Raw genomic sequence first — 15967 nt, forward strand, 5'->3', positions numbered from 1 at the left:
GGAGAATGGAACGCAGTTGCCACGGTTGACAGCCTTTTGAAGCGATGCTGTGTCTACAAAGGACTTGTTGGGAGTATTTTTATCTCTGGCATAGTATCAGTCAGTGATAACCAAAGCTCTGTAGGTTTCAGAGATTCTGTTTGAGTCAGAAAAAGGACTCAGCATCATCTCAGCATGGAAGAGGATTCTAGGTTTTGAGATGGACTAATGAATGACCAGGATCCCAGTGTTGTTTGAATTGGTTTGGGTATGAACTCAAATGTCAGGATTGTTCTCTACCAGCAAGACATGGATTAAAATTAACCCATATCCACACTTAAACTGGATAGTTTGGAGTTGTTTTAAGGCTACACTAACCTTTGGCCAGGACGAAAAAGATAGGTTGCAACCTCTCATCTGCCCAGCATCCTGAATTCCCAGTAAGTGGTGTTTGACTGCAGCATTTTTCTACGTTAAAGCCTCTTCTCCTGAAAGGTAGGCAGTTGTGGTTTAATCTCACATTTTAGATGTTGGAAATTGCTCGTTTTCCAGCCCTGGATGCCCTTTCTTCCTTCCTCCAGTGCTCCCTTTCATAGTTGTTACTTCCACCTCTTAATTTTGCAGTGTTAAGCCACTCTCCATATTCTCATTCATAAGCTGAATAAATCAGTCAAGCCACTGAAGATTTACATTTTTACAACATTTTTTTCCTGTCTTAAAGGAAATTTGCATCTCTCTTCAGTTCCTAAGGATTGTCATGTGAATGGATCAAGACTGCCAGCACAGCTTTCAGTGCTGGACACAGACTCACTCAGCCCAGTCTGTGCACACTGATAGTATGTGAGCGACTTTTTTACCCATAGATCACTTGAGCTCAGATCCCTGGAGCTTTACCAGGAGCTTTACTAGGCAGGGCAGTTTTCCATCTGAGCCAGGTAATGTCCCTTGTGGAATTTTCATTTTGAATGTGTTAGTAAATGTAATTTCTCCAATGGGTTCAGATTTCCAAGTGATCCAGATCAGGAGCTGCATTGGATCTGGAATGACTCCTCACTTCATTTGAGTAGAGCTTGAACACACTTGAAAGTCAGATCATTTGGGCTTCCCTTGTGCAAGAAGGGGAGGCTTTAGGGCAGGAGCATCCAGCTCCGCGTCTCTTGTGGACCCTGATCTAAATATGCTGACACTTGGGAGAAGCTGCTTTCAAGCAACCCAAATTAAAGACTCAGATAACAGAAAGGGATTTTATCCTCTTCAGTTGGTTTCCATAAAGGACACCAAGCCCTTTTCTGGTGTAGGAACAGCGCAGCCACTAGTGGAGGATCTGTACCAGACCAGCTGGCCTTGCCACGGGAACTACAAGAAACTGCCATTATCCAAATGATCTTATATTTTGCAGTTGTACTCACCCTTGAACTGCTGTTCAACCCTCCTTGATGCAGTGCAGACACGCCCCAAGACTTATGTGAGCTCTGTAGGCTGCATACAGTGGCTCTCTGGGCCATATTTTTGACACCCACTTTTTGAGGATCATATAACACGATCCTTTACAACAGATGCTATCCCTCACAGCAAAGCTCATCACACTGGGCAGCAGGCCCAGGCAAGGTCCTGCATCCAGCTGTGGCCATGACCACTGGCTTAGCAAACTTTACCAAGACCTTGGCTCACAAAACCACACAAATGCAAAGCAGAAGTTTGTGGCTGTGAATATTTCCCATTACCCACTGGTAATTCTATTGTGATTCCTAGCTACCTTCTAAATATTTTCCTCTGCTTGCCATATTTACTTGGAATACACCAGTTTCAGAGTTAGTCATCCGGGTCTCCTCTGAGGGAGAAGCTCCAAGTTTCCTGTGTTTGTCACTATCATTGTGTGACAGGATGTAGGTGTATGGTCCAAACATGCTGAAGTTCAAGGCTGGGGATATGTTACCACACTGACTTTGGCTTGATTCTTGAAATGTCATATGCACTATTTCATCTTAAACTTTCAGTGACTGTTTGAGTCCCTTTGATACCTTCAAAGTTACACCTGGTAAAAGGGCTTTCATCCTGTGACCACTCTCCAGCACATACACAGAGTGGCATGAGTTCATGGCCAGCCAAAGACTCAGAGTGACATTTTCAGCAACTCAAGCTGAACAAGGGTAAAACACATAAATCCAGTTCTGCTTAGTGCATGGGGAGTTCTCCGGTTCTCCTGCCCTAAGGAATGTTACCCTGTATGTGCAGGAGAGTAGGAGGGAGGCATCTGAGATACCTAAACTCTTGACTTTACTAGGGTGAAGATGTCACTAGATGTCAGAGTCTGGACAACCAAGGGATAGATGAAGGCATGCCAATGAAACAGCAGTTGTGCTCAGCTCAGTTGTAAGGGGTATGGCCTGATGAAGAGGATGATTGAATCCCCTTAGGTAGTATCTGCTGTCCAAGCAACAGTGATCATGTTACCCTAATTGCTGGGCTCTGAAAAATCAGAACTGTTGAGCCTAAGGGATATTTATAAAAAATCTTTGATCTGTTCAAATACAGGATTTTTTCAGCACATGTGGTGGGGGTTCTGTTCTTTGTAGTAAGGCTTAATAGCAGTAATAATACTTCTGTAATGCTTGTGCAAAAGGTTGCATGATATTTTTAAACAAACTATTTTAATTTTTGTGTTTTGGTTTACCCAGCTTTAAAACATATTAAATATTTACCTCAGTGGGGTGTTACATGAATTTAGGTGGTTTGAGTGATGTGCCAAGATCAGTCAGGAAGCATGCTTTTGAATACAGAACAGACTTCCAGAGTTTTTCACGTGATGATGCTGGCTTTCTGCAAAGAATATATACTCCATTGTATTTTTTCACTTAAGTTCCTGGACAAAATTACAAAACAGATTTTAAAGAATTTAATAAGAATGGTCGTTTTGGGTAGCCTTCAAATAACATCTGTCTGTTTTTTCTCATGGATTTATCCTAGTGCATTGGCAGAAAAATACATAGAGAAGTTGTGAGGCCAGAAGTGGAACTTGTGATGAATTCAGAGCTTCCAGTGCAGCAGCACCAGCTCAAACAACTGCAGTGCTAATACACTTTGGAATTGGAGACTCAGTAAAATAAAAAAAGTTAAAAGAATAAAAGTATCTGTTTGCTGACTTCTGTTTTCAGAAGCATGGCTTCAGCCTCGTTTTCCTGTGGCAATCAATGATTCATGAATTCGGGATAGAGTGCTGTCATCTGAAAAAAAACATCGCATGCCTGTGGTTTGTTTTGCACAATAGCAGATTTCAAGGTGACAGGTGCTGGAGTGCTATGATAGATTGAGTAGGGCGAATCCAGACTGGCTTGAATTCACTGGACCTCCATCAGCCAAAAGGTTTCAGACATTTTCTTAGTGCAGACCCCACCTTAGCAGAGTGAATGTGTTATGCCCAGTCCACTACATCACCTCCCTCCCATCCTTAATCAGGAAACATTCCTGCGGCCACCCGAGCAAATACGTACATGGGAAAGCAATACTAGGAAAGTATTTACTGAATTCTTAGCTGTCTTTTGATCCAGAAACTGAAAACAAGAAGTTTAGCCAACATGAAATGACCAGCCAAGTCTGTGTGGATCAGCAGCAGCCCATATATCACATGTTCCATATCTCAGTCTTACAGAGTCCTGTGGAGCAGATGCTCCACATTCTGCTGCTGCCTGCTGCTATGCTGATTGTATTTACTTGGCCCATGCACTGTACCTGGAATATTTGGGCTTATTCTAAACATAACCCAGGATTTGCTTGTATTGACAGAAACCCTACGTCTGTAAAATCCCTGGCTGCACGAAGCGGTACACAGACCCCAGCTCCCTCAGGAAACACGTCAAGACGGTGCACGGGCCTGATGCTCATGTCACAAAGAAGCAGCGCAATGACGTTCACCCAAGGCCACCGCCACTCAAGGAAAATGGGGACAATGAGGCGAGCGCCAAGCAGAGCAACAAGGTGTCAGAGGAGACTCCTGAGGCCAACAGCACCACCAGGAGCGTGGAGGATTGCTTACAAGTCAAAACAATAAAAACAGAGAATTCTGTGGTAAGAGCTGTTGCTTTTCGCAGAAATTACATGGGTCCTGATCTCTCTGATGCAGTCGGGGCATGAAGCATTTGTATGCCATTTACGTCTCTGGGCAGGCACCCTTCAACCCTAGAGTTCAAGTCCAGAAGTGAAACTGCAGGTCAGGGCACAGTCCAGTAAGTTTTGTACCTTCCTACCCAGCTTCATAAATTCCTGCCCTTGTAGTCATGGGGGCTATGTGATGCCCTGTGCTGAGCTTGGCATTCCTGTGCTGTGAAACTGGGTAAAACCCAAGAGTGTTGTGGTCAAATGAGCTTTACCTACCTCACCAGTTTAAATTGAGCAATGACCACAGGGCACAGACTGATGAACACTTCTTGAGGCAAAGGTCCTGGCTTAAGCAGTTCCTTTTCCCCTCCTCCCTGCGCCCTTCACTCCTTTTCTTTCTAGTCTGCGGCTGTTTGATGAAACCAGTGAGGCTAAAACCAGCTATTTTATTTCTGTTGAGTATCTTAAAGCAAGTTCAATTCCTTGATCGTGTCTACCATACACAGAAGCGCAAAATCACTGCGGTTGTCAGGGACTGCTTGAGATCATCTAGTCCCACCTCCCTGATCAGCTGAGGTTGGTTAGAGCAGATTACTCAGGAGTACAGAAATTAAATACATGCCTCCCAGCTGCCATAGAAAATTGCAGTGGGATGATGGAGTGGGGGAGCAAAATTAGGCATAAACATGGGAGCAGTACTGTGGCCCAGAGAGTACAGACTGCCACTCAACCATGATCAATTGGCAGTAGAGTGGTTAGTGGTACTAAGGAGCTGTGTATAGTGGTAGTTTCAAACACATCAAAACTCTTCCACCCCATCCAGGATGGAGGAGGAGATGGAGCATTGCAACACATGAATCACTTCTGCCTTTTGATGTTCCTTTTCACTTTTGTACCCAAAGTTCTGGTCTGCTGCATCAGCTCAGAGTGGGACAGGGTATAGGCTAGATACAGAAGAAAAGATCTTCACCTGCAAAGGAGTATTCACATATTCCCCAGACTTCCCACTTGAGCTGAAAGGACTTTGAGCTCCAAAATATATATTTTCTTGATTTGAATTCAGGCTAAAAGATTGTTATTCCTGTGAAAAGCATGCCCTGGAGCTACAAAGATTTTCTCAGAAGGGTTAGGGGATGTGTTGTTGGACAAATTACTAATAAGCAACATATTTCAGTTAGGAAAAAATTCAGTATTTACACATCCAGAATGTCTCTAATTGACTAAAGAAACAGTTTCCTGTGATGAGGTTCTTTACTGTGTTACAAAAACTGAGTATGAGAACCACTGGACAGAATGACCTTTCTCCAATACTCTTCCTCCATGTGTTTTGTTGGTTTTTTTCCTATGAAAATACTGACACAATTACAGCTCCCCACCCTGCTTCTCCTGAAGGTATGGGCTTGTTTTCCTAGCACTCTGTGTTCCCAGAATTCCAGCCAAGCCATCTCACTGGCAGCAGGGCCCTGGGTCACGTGTTTCTCGTCACTGTCCCTCTCTAGCACTGCATACTTCACTTGTGCACATCTAACCGGTGGCATCTCATCTGGTGGGTCCACAACCAAGTCCTGTTTCGTGGATAACGTTGGGGTGGTGGGAGGGGTGAGATGCCTCGCTGGTTCCCATCATTCCCAGCCTCTTTGTTTTGAACCATATTTGTGTGTCACCCCAAACCCATGGAAACAGGTAGAAAGTCTCTCCTAGGAGCTTTTATTCGTGCCCTCAAAGAGGGAAGGCAGGGAAAATGGAGAGTGGGAGTGGGGGGGTATGTTGGTATTTTTTGCTGTATTCTGAATTTCCCTCTTTTTCCTTTTACTAACCTGGTCCTTCTTGTTAATGCCGTCTTTGTCCTAACAACCTGTTCTTTATTCCCACTTACCCTTCCTTACTCTACCTTCCTAAGGACAGTCGGTACTAAGGTGAGCAAAGAATCCTTTGTATTAAAATAGCTGTGTAAAGCATGATTTCCTGCAGGTGTCTGTGTCCATTTAACCCTCACAGGATGGAAGTGGAAGTATGTGGGGCAGTGGGGAGAGATAGGAGAAATTTGCTTGAGTGCAGAAAGGGGAAAGATGCTAGTGCCCAAGGATTCCCTTTGCCACCTTTCTCCCAGCATCACGACTTGCCATTAAATCTTGGGATTGCAATCTCTATCATCTGGATTGAAGGGCAATCAGAGCCAGTCAACCCTGCCCATGGGGGACTGTTATGGAGTAAAGTAAAAACACTGCAGCACTCCACATTCCCACCTTGGCCCAGGGCAGAGTACATTGCCTTTTCAGCACTCCCATTTTTTGCTGGAGCATGGGCCTGGAGCAGAAAAGCCAGGCATCCTGTTTGGTAGCAGCAGCAGAGCAAGTTCAGACCATACAGTGTCTGCTGCAAATAAACTACTCAATGTGAGTAGTTTACATTCCTAATGTAAATAAAATAAATATTTATGGTGCTTATCTGCCTTATCTGCAGGTGGGAGTTGGCAAACAGTGTACTAGGTTTTTATCTGGCGGGGAAGTTTGTCAGCTAACCTAATTATATGTTATAGGGTATTTTAAAGACAGAAATACTTTGTGTCTGAAATACTTAAACCTTGATCCCACGTTAGATAAGCCAGTGTTTGCTGCAATATACCTTGCACAACCAGGTGACGTGCTGCTTTTCTTCGAGAAACATCTGTCCTTCTTTTGGAGGAAGAGCATTTGGTTTCTCTCCCTCTTGCAGTTGAATCACCGTGACTTTTCCAGCTGTTGGGGTGCTCTCCCATCCTCCTCTCACAGAGAGGAGGCACCTGCCTTTTGAAAGAGCTGAGATCCTGCAGCAGGGAGGGGTAACAAGACAGGGGAGAGCCTAGGGTAGGATCTCTCCTATCCTCCAGGACTAACACTGGGGATGTTGGGCTCTTGATTTCTTCCCCTCCATGTTTTCATCTGCCCAACTCTTTGTCCTCTTTTTCCTCCCCAAGATGTGTCAGTCCAGTCCTGGTGGCCAGTCATCATGCAGCAGTGAGCCATCACCCCTTGGCAGCACCAACAACAATGACAGTGGAGTAGAAATGAACATGCACAGCGGGGGAAGTCTGGGAGATCTGACGGCGTTGGATGACAACGCTCCTGTCGTGGACTCAACGGTCTCATCTGGTAACTCGGCAGTCAGCCTGCAGCTGAGGAAACACATGACGACGATGCAACGACTTGAACAACTCAAGAAAGAGAAACTCAAGACAGTTAAGGATTCCTGCTCATGGGTGAGCCCAGCTCCACAAGCCAGAAACACCAAGCTGCCTCCCATCTCAGGAAATGGTAAGCCCCATGTCCTGTAGGAACCTTCCAGAGTTTGACTCCAGTTTCATAACCAAGAGTCTACCCTGGAGGAATGAGGATCATTTCTTACTGCCTCTGAGTCATGCTATGATAGATAAAGATGTCAGGTTAAATGAGCAGCTTGGGTGTAAACACAGATATCTGGTGCAAGAGATGTGCAAGAGAAAGCCAGGTTCTCAGTTCAGCAGACCTGTGCAGGGAGACAGAGGTGTTGGTGTCCTTGTTTCTGAGCTTGCCCAAAACCTAGACACAGCTGTCCTCATGGTCCGAGTTACAGCCACAAGACTGCTTCCAGTAACAGTTCCCCAAGGGCTAATGGGTTTCCTGGGAGAGTACTGGAGCACAGTAGCAATCCCGACCAGACCTCCCTCCATAATCTTGCTCTGACACGCCTTTAGTCACTCAAAATCTCCTGGCTATTGCCTTCAGCCCCATATGCTCATTTCCAGCTGGCTGGTGGTCCCTAGTAAATGCATCTTTTTGAGCCCTCTAGAGATCCTCTAACTTTGCCAAGAAATCCAAAGGCACAGTGCCTGAGTTGTACTAGATCTCAGAGCTTCTTGGGATACTCTTGGAAGAGCCTTTGAATGTCAGCCTTTGGGCTCTCAGCCTGCTCTCCCTGACTGCTGTGCATCTGTCCCAGAGAGTAGCTGTGGTTGTTGCTATGTGCTGTCCAAGTGGCACTGTTCACAACAGCCCTACTTTTGTCTTACTGGGGGAAGCCTATGTGGAGACACTTCCTCAGAAGCTGAGTATAAGAGGTGTACATGTTAGAAACACACTGCAGCAGGGACTTCTTCATGCCTCTCCCCAGACTTCTTGTTCATTTTGCATGAACATGTAGCTAGAAATCAAACTTTGAATTCATTAGCAGCACGTAAAACTCACCATCATTCCCATGAAGTATTTGGGGGTGGCTTTGTGGGTCTGTATTCTGGCACCTAGAACACTACAAAATGAAATTTCTCGGCTAACTAAATGTTTTCCTTCCCTGCGAACTTTCTTTCAGGCTCTGTTCTAGAAAATAGTGGTGGTTCTGCTATGCTGCCTAACCCCAGAATAATGGAGCTGTCTGTCAATGAGGTTACAATGCTGAACCAACTCAACGAGCGCCGTGACAGTACAACAAGCACCGTCAGCTCTGCCTACACTGTCAGCCGCAGATCCTCGGGGATCTCGCCGTACTTCTCCAGCCGCCGTTCCAGTGAGGCTTCCCATCTCGGGCACCGCCCCAATAACACAAGCTCTGCTGACTCCTACGACCCCATTTCCACGGATGCTTCCCGCCGGTCGAGCGAGGCGAGCCAGTGCAGCGGGATGCCGGGTCTGCTGAACCTCACACCAGCTCAGCACTACAGGCTGAAAGCCAAGTACGCTGCTGCCACAGGGGGCCCTCCTCCAACTCCTCTGCCAAACATGGAGAGGATGACCCTGAAGAACAGGATCTCACTTATGGATGGACCAGACCCCACCTTGCCCTCCATCCGCCTCCCGCCAGGCCCCAGGCGTTGCAGTGATGGTAACAGCTATGGCTACCCGTCAGCTCCAGCATTTCCCCATGAGGTGCAGGGCAACTGCACAAGACGGGCAAGTGACCCAGTGAGGAGACCTCCTGGAGATCCCCAGGCTCTCCCACGAGTTCACCGCTTCAACAGCACAAACAGCATGAACCCCTTCCACCCTCCACACCCCACAGACAGGAGGAATTTTGGTCTCCAGAGCTACGGGCGCTCAGACGGGAGCCTGCCCCGGCACACCTACTCGCCCCGACCACTGAGCATCAGTGAAAACATCGCCATGGAGGCCATGTCCGGGGAGACAGATGCACCCATTGGAGATGATGACATTATGCTGCCAGATGATGTGGTACAGTACATCAAATCCCAGAGCAATGGGACAGTGGCTGAGAGCACTTCCATGGGGTACAGCAATGAGATGCAGAACTTCCAAGGAAGTGGGAAGCTGCAGCCTCCAGCCTTGCCCAACCAGCGCAGGATGGCAGTGGCTGAGGCAAGCATGAGCCACTTGGGACCCATGATGGCAGAGTGTTCCATGAGTTTTGATACTACTTCAGACATGAATAAGAATAATATGCCTGTCCAGTGGAATGAAGTCAGCTCAGGCACAGTTGATATCATGTCCAATCAGTCGAAGCAGCAGTTTTCACAAGGGAACTTAGCGGTGGTCCAGCAGAAGCAGAACTTTGGTCAGTACCAGAACTACAACCAGCAGCAGATGCAGCTGCCAGACAACAGCATGAATGCAACACAGCAGAGCTTTATGCAGAGAAACATGGGTATGGATGGGCAGAGGCTAAACTGCATGCAGCTGCGGCAGCAGCCCATGAGCCTAGGTCCCAACATGAACCCCGATATGGGCTTGCACACAGGGTATAACCAACCACATCAGATGCTGAGCTCCAGTGCAATCAGTGGCAACCCAAATCAGATCTCTCCTAATTGCAGCAACATGGCAGCAAAGTCTGCACCCCACCTTCACCCTCAGCAAATGGACATGGCAACCGACCCTTCTTTGATGGTCAGAAGCAACAGTGAGCGGACAGTGCTGGGACAGGTCATGCACGAACCAAGTCAGCAGAACTACTCATCTCAGCCAAGCCACCTGAACTTCCCTGTGGCTCAGGAGACCTTTCCTCAGCCCATCATGACTTCCAATCAGCCCAGTTTTGAGCCTCAGCAGAGCGTGATGGGTTCAGCTCCACAGGCATATCCACCTGGCATGATCCAGCCTCGTCCTCCAGCAGAGCCAAACCCGGGCAGCAGACCCCGAGGGGTCCGCAGCGCCCAGCAGCTGGGCTACATGAGAACTCCCCATCCTACGAACACCATCAGCCCTGGCCAGGAGACAACAGAGACCATGCATAAAAGAGCCAGCGACATGGTGCTGGCACCAGCCCAGCAGTGCGCAGATGGCACAAGGGACAACAACTTGATGTACTATTACGGCCAAATACACATGTATGAGCAGAACAACGGCTTTGACAACCACGCGGACTGTCGGGTCAGGCAGCAGCAGTGCACACAAAACAGCAAGCCAGCCACTCTGCCTTCCCCAGGAACAAACCAGGTGTCCAGCACAGTGGACTCTCAAGGTCTTGAGCCACCCCAGATAGATTTTGATGCCATCATGGACGATGGGGACCATTCAAGCCTGATGTCGGGAACCCTGAGCCCCAGCATCCTGCAGAACCTCTCCCAGAACTCCTCTCGCCTGACGACTCCACGAAACTCTCTGACACTGCCCACCATACCTGCAGGGATAAGCAATATGGCAATTGGTGATATGAGCTCCATGCTAACCACGCTGGCAGAAGAGAGTAAATTTCTAAACATGATGTCGTAACAGTAAAGCACAAGGCCTTGGTGCTATCCAAGGGGCTCTGCGTGAAGCAGTTGTATGAATGTGCTTTTCAAAAATAATCTGTTTCAATAGAGTAGGGTTTTTTATAAGTGTTAAATACGTTAAAGGATTTCAAAATGAAAATTTTAAAAAGTCTGTGTACAGAATTATGTAAACTATATTCAGGCAGTTCAGTACCACAGGGGTGCACCTCTAGTATTATTTTTTTGGCTTGGTTTCCCAGAGCACTGAACAGTATCACCACCAAGCTAGGAGACAGCATGAGAGTGGTTAGAAATTAAACCCTCCCTTCTGGGAAGCCCTGTAAATAGCACTCCCCATCATTTTCCGTTAGTTACATTTGCAAAAAAATTCCGTTTTCAACCCGCCCCAGAAAGAAGTGGGAGGATGCGGTTTAGGTTAGAATAAAAGCCATACTATGTATTCTGCTCTGATGGGAGTAGGGTTTAGTTGTGTCTCCAAACAAGCCCTCTGCCAGCAGTATTGTTTTATACCGTAAATACCTTTGTACCTTGCAAAGAGCGACGTTTCCAAATGGCTTCTCAGCAAAGTGCCTTACCATGCTTTCTTGTTAAGTAGCCAAGGCCTCTCTTCCTTTAAAAATCAAATATAGTGTATTGTCAGAAGCGTATATAAAATGTACATTTATAAAAACATAGTGGTGTTTCTGAGAAAACATTGGAAAGACACATTGATGAGACACATAAAAGGTGAATGCACACTTTGATCAGATGTGTTTACAACGTGGTTTATATCATGTGCAGAGTGGAGCAGAGGCCTGGGAACAGCAATCACTGGGAAATAATCCCCCATGGCAGGACTGACACACATGCATAACTTTGCACCTTCTGAACACAGTGACTTTCTGCGAGTGCCCCACATGCATCTTTAATGTCAGAGTGCTGGAGCAGACTTTACTGTATCCCTGTGCAGCTTTGCAGCAGCTTCACTCTCTGGTGGGTTTTCCATGCTGAGGTGCTCACATAAACAAGGATGGTGATGGAGAGAGTTTTACGATGGTTCCAGCCCAGTGTGCACTGTGGCAGTACTGGGGGAACAGGTTAATCTGCCAGGGTTCATCTGTGTAATGTGCTCAATGCAGGATTCTGCCTGGGCTCCATGTGCACTACATGTGCCTAGCTGCACTGATGTGGGGCCAAGCATAAGCCAAAGCACCCTGCCCCACAAGCAGGCTTGTTGGCATGCACCCAGTGCTAGCTTAACATGTCCCACAGCATGAAAAGAACTGCTGTATCAAAAAAAAATATACCATGGTCAACCTGAGTTGTTCATTTGACTAGCAGACTGCACCTGCAGCACTAAACATGTGCACAGTCTCAAAACAGGTATTTGAGTCAGAATAGTAGCTTGGTCAGTGAGAACATCTTGGAACCATCATTGGGGAAGAGATGGGAGGAGCAGGGCCTCCTGAATCCAAATTCTCCACCAGAATATAACTGCTCATAATAGTGTTCAGCTGTTTCCAGTCCCACCTGCCAGTAAGTTGATCCTTTTTGCGTTATTTATTTTTGCTGTTGTTTAACAAAAGTGTAGAAGCAGCAGGGTGCATGTACTTGGGAGGAGGCCTTGCTTAACTTCAGACTGTGTTGGACAAGGACAGCTCCTCTCATCCTGCTCTCATAGCCTCAAATACTTTGTACCCCATATGTTGAAGGGCAGGGAACAAGTGTGACATCCCCTGCAGGTTCTTATAGCTGGACTGAGTAAGCATCTGTAGAGCTTCACTCTTTCCTTCCCATTTCCCTGTCATATCAGTGAGATGTTCTCATTTGCACCTGACTCTGTCCCCTACACAGGACTAGGACAGCTCTATAAAGGTCTTTCCTGGTGTTTTTGCTTTCCTTTTGCACAAACTGATGTCAGGATCACTCTTCCCAGTATGACCAGGGGCTGACATGAAAATGCCACATGCTACCTCCAGGCAAACTCTGTGATTTCAGATAGGCAGGAGCTGTGCTTGGCAGTGGTGGGTGAGGACAGCTTTGCTGCCAGGTAACCCTGAGTATGGCTGGTGCAGGGAGGTGCTGCTCAGCATCCTGCAGTCTCATCCATCCTCATCCCAAATGCAGAGGGTGCTCCCAGCCCTGCCCTTCACCCCTCAATGACTCCTGCTTTTGTCCAGGGTGCATGAGGACAGGGGAGCAAAGCAAGGTTCCTGGCTGTTTATTTGTGTCTTCTGTGAAAGTTGTGTTTAAAGGGATTGTTTTATAGTCTGCTGTATATATTCTCCTGCAGTTACTGACCTTGCCCTTGCCTTTGCATTCATGAAAAGAGGGCAGTACATGTTTTAGGACATTGTATGTTGTCCTGGACGCTTGGAGTACAATTGGGCATCCCTTGTGCTGAGATGGATCAAGCTTTCGTGTGTCCTTTGATTGCTAATCTGACTTTTTTAGCAGCTGCATAGGGCAACGATGGCTCCTGAGTCCCTCCTCACAGATATCTCATTAGCAAAAGTTCAAATACAGAAGCAAAACCAAATCTCCAATGACTTGAGATTTTTTGGACTTTCCAGTGGTGGTCTTCCTTCATTTACTGAAAAAGTATTATAATAATCTTGCCAGCACTGTATATATTATGTATAGAAGACATCATTACTAAAAGTACTGTAGGTGTTCTGTCAAATTTATATCTTAAGAACATTTTTAGCTGTTTTCTACATCATAAGAATGGAGGTAACATGCTGAACCTGTATATAAACCTTTTGTACATTAAAAAGTAATTTTTTTTTCATAATTTATTGTGTCTGTTGTTATTTCTTTTTATTGGCAAATGGTGGTCGGTCTTGGTCTGTCATTACCACACCAGTAGTCAGCTGGACTCTGGGGGTGCTTAGGAACAGCTGATGAGGGGTTGGTAGGGCAGGTCTGTGATACAGCACAGATGTGGAATGGTCTTGCCTTGAACAGCTTCCACTTAACAATGAGATGGAGGTGGCAGAAAGAGAGGCAGCAAGAACAGTGTGTGCTGCAAGCACAGTCCTGCTGCCCAGGTGTCTTTCAGTGCCTCTTGGCAGAGGTGATTTGAAGGACGGTGGCAGTGCAGCAAGGATCATACAGGAGTGGAGCTCAGAGCAAGGGCTGGACAAATTTGTCAACCAGAAGATTTTTGATAAAAATGGCTTGTTGACTGACTTGGTCATTGTCCAAAAAGAGACAGAAATAGGAAAGATTAGCAGAGCTATGATGGGCCATGACAGTGGCAAATTGAATATTGAGTTTGGAGAAAGGAGAAATTAATCTGTGCATTATGTATGTGATGGGAAGCAATTATCGAGTGAGCAACTGATAGATACATCAGTTGTGATCTAGTTAGAGTCTCATCCAGCTCCTTGATGAGGAAGATTTAATTTGGCTGCAGCAAGAGTTAGCTCAGCTACTCAAGAGACTGATTTTCAGCTTGTTTTTGTAGAGGTGGGTTGGTGTGCACAGGGCTAGAGCCTTAAGGGAGGGTGAGGAGGCTGTTCACAGGTGATCCTCCTGGGCACAGCAATGAGTTTGGAATGAAAGCTGCTGAGCAAAGCAGTTGGCCAGTGAATCAGTGAATTACACTTGGTGCAAATGAACCAGCAGTTTCATGCAGAAGCAACTGAAGGGGATGCACTCTTTTTCCTCTCTGTGGGATCGCTCCTGAGCTGATTGGCAGAATCAGGTACGTAGAATCAGGTACATATGGGACAAACCCTCACCGTGTCTTCAGGATTCCCATATATGGGATGAACCCTCCAGGTTCCATCGAAGTTCATGGCAAAAGATTGGCACATCCTTCTTGTGAAGTAATTATTTCCTATTTTAGACACGTGGAATGGGGTGGACTTTTCCTCTGAAAGATGTGTCACTTGTCACTGATTACAGAGAGACCCCAGATAGGCAGCTTAGATCCCTGCTCCAGTGGGGCAGAGTTAATCCTGTACTCCTGTGGATCTCTTACACCAATCTGGTCACCCTCAGCATGATCCAAGGTTGAGTCAGTGAATGTGTTAATGATCCTGTTGGCCTGTAAATCCATTAGATAAATATCACACCCCTCTGTACTGTCCAAGAAATACAGAAATCACAATAAAAATTCAGTAATATTATTAAAAGGAAATTGTTCAGATCTTTTCTATTGACAAAAGGCTTTGGAGACCCAGATCAGCTCCTACTGCTTTTCTGCTTCAAACACTTAAAGTAGGTTTCTAATCTAGATCAAATGCTGCTTTTAGCTGGTGTTTCTCTTCAGAGTTCAATCAGGGCACACCTCTACCGGTGTGAGAACGTATTTATTACTTAAACTGGGCTAAGATTTCCTAGGAGCCCACCTGAGGTCATGTACCAGCATGTGCATTTTTACTGCTTTACCATCCTGGAATAAACAAGGAACGAAAGGCTCACTGCTCCAATTGTAAGCAGGTAATAACCTTTCTGCAACAAATGTTGTTTATAAGCTGGAGCTTGGAGTTTATACTACTGTGGCAGCTGCATAATATTCAATTAACCTTCTTTTTAATCAATCATATCCCTTATGAAAACAAACCATCCTAACAGGTCTGATTCCGACCTTCTTTGGTGAGTGTTAACCTCACTCCATTCCCAAAACCAGTGGGAGCATAAGAAGAGTAAGATCCCACTCTGGGTAAAACCATCACAGCTCTTTAATATTGCACTAATATCTCAGGTTTTCCTGGAGGGGAGAAAAAAGCCCATAAAAGCTACTGTTGCTGGATCTGATTGCACTTACTGAGTACAGAGTCATTCCAACAGCTCTTTATTGCAGTGGTCTCTGTAGGGATGACATAGGGGCTCTTGTTCTTTACGAGCTGTTGGATCTACTTGGAAGCGCATACGTGTGGTAAACAAATGGTGTGTTTTATATTACTGGAAGGACAATTTATGACCAACCAAGGCCTCTTGCAGACAGCCATTTAACTTGTAAGTAAAATGACCTAACACTTAAGAAATTTAGAAGCTACAAAACAACCCGTGTTGTGCCCGGTACACTTATTTCTCTTTGATTTATGCTTCATGTAAAATTTGAAATGGCCATATTAAATATGTTTGGTGTAAAAAAAGAAAAAAAAAAAAAAAACCCAAAGCAATGTTTTCATATATGCTGAGGGTTTGTGACTGCTGTATCTTCCTCCAGCTGCACCACACTTCTGATTCATAACATGGGTGCCTTTTTCTTCCTATTTCCAT

General features: G+C 45.9%; 1 protein-coding gene across 1 annotated transcript in view; it reads left to right on the forward strand.

The window, feature by feature from the left end:
- The window catches only part of GLI2 (GLI family zinc finger 2), a 186571-nt gene extending 174541 nt beyond the window's left edge, over nucleotides 1-12030 (forward strand). The window contains exons 12-14 of the mRNA XM_066323057.1: nucleotides 3763-4044; nucleotides 7031-7367; nucleotides 8398-12030. Coding sequence (XP_066179154.1) covers nucleotides 3763-4044; nucleotides 7031-7367; nucleotides 8398-10751 — 2973 coding nt within the window. The 3' untranslated portion in view covers nucleotides 10752-12030. The remainder of the gene's footprint in view (nucleotides 1-3762; nucleotides 4045-7030; nucleotides 7368-8397) is intronic.
- The last annotated feature ends 3937 nt before the right edge of the window (nucleotides 12031-15967 follow it).

This window comes from Sylvia atricapilla, chromosome 7, assembly GCF_009819655.1.
Source record: "Sylvia atricapilla isolate bSylAtr1 chromosome 7, bSylAtr1.pri, whole genome shotgun sequence".
Taxonomy (NCBI): domain Eukaryota; kingdom Metazoa; phylum Chordata; class Aves; order Passeriformes; family Sylviidae; genus Sylvia; species Sylvia atricapilla.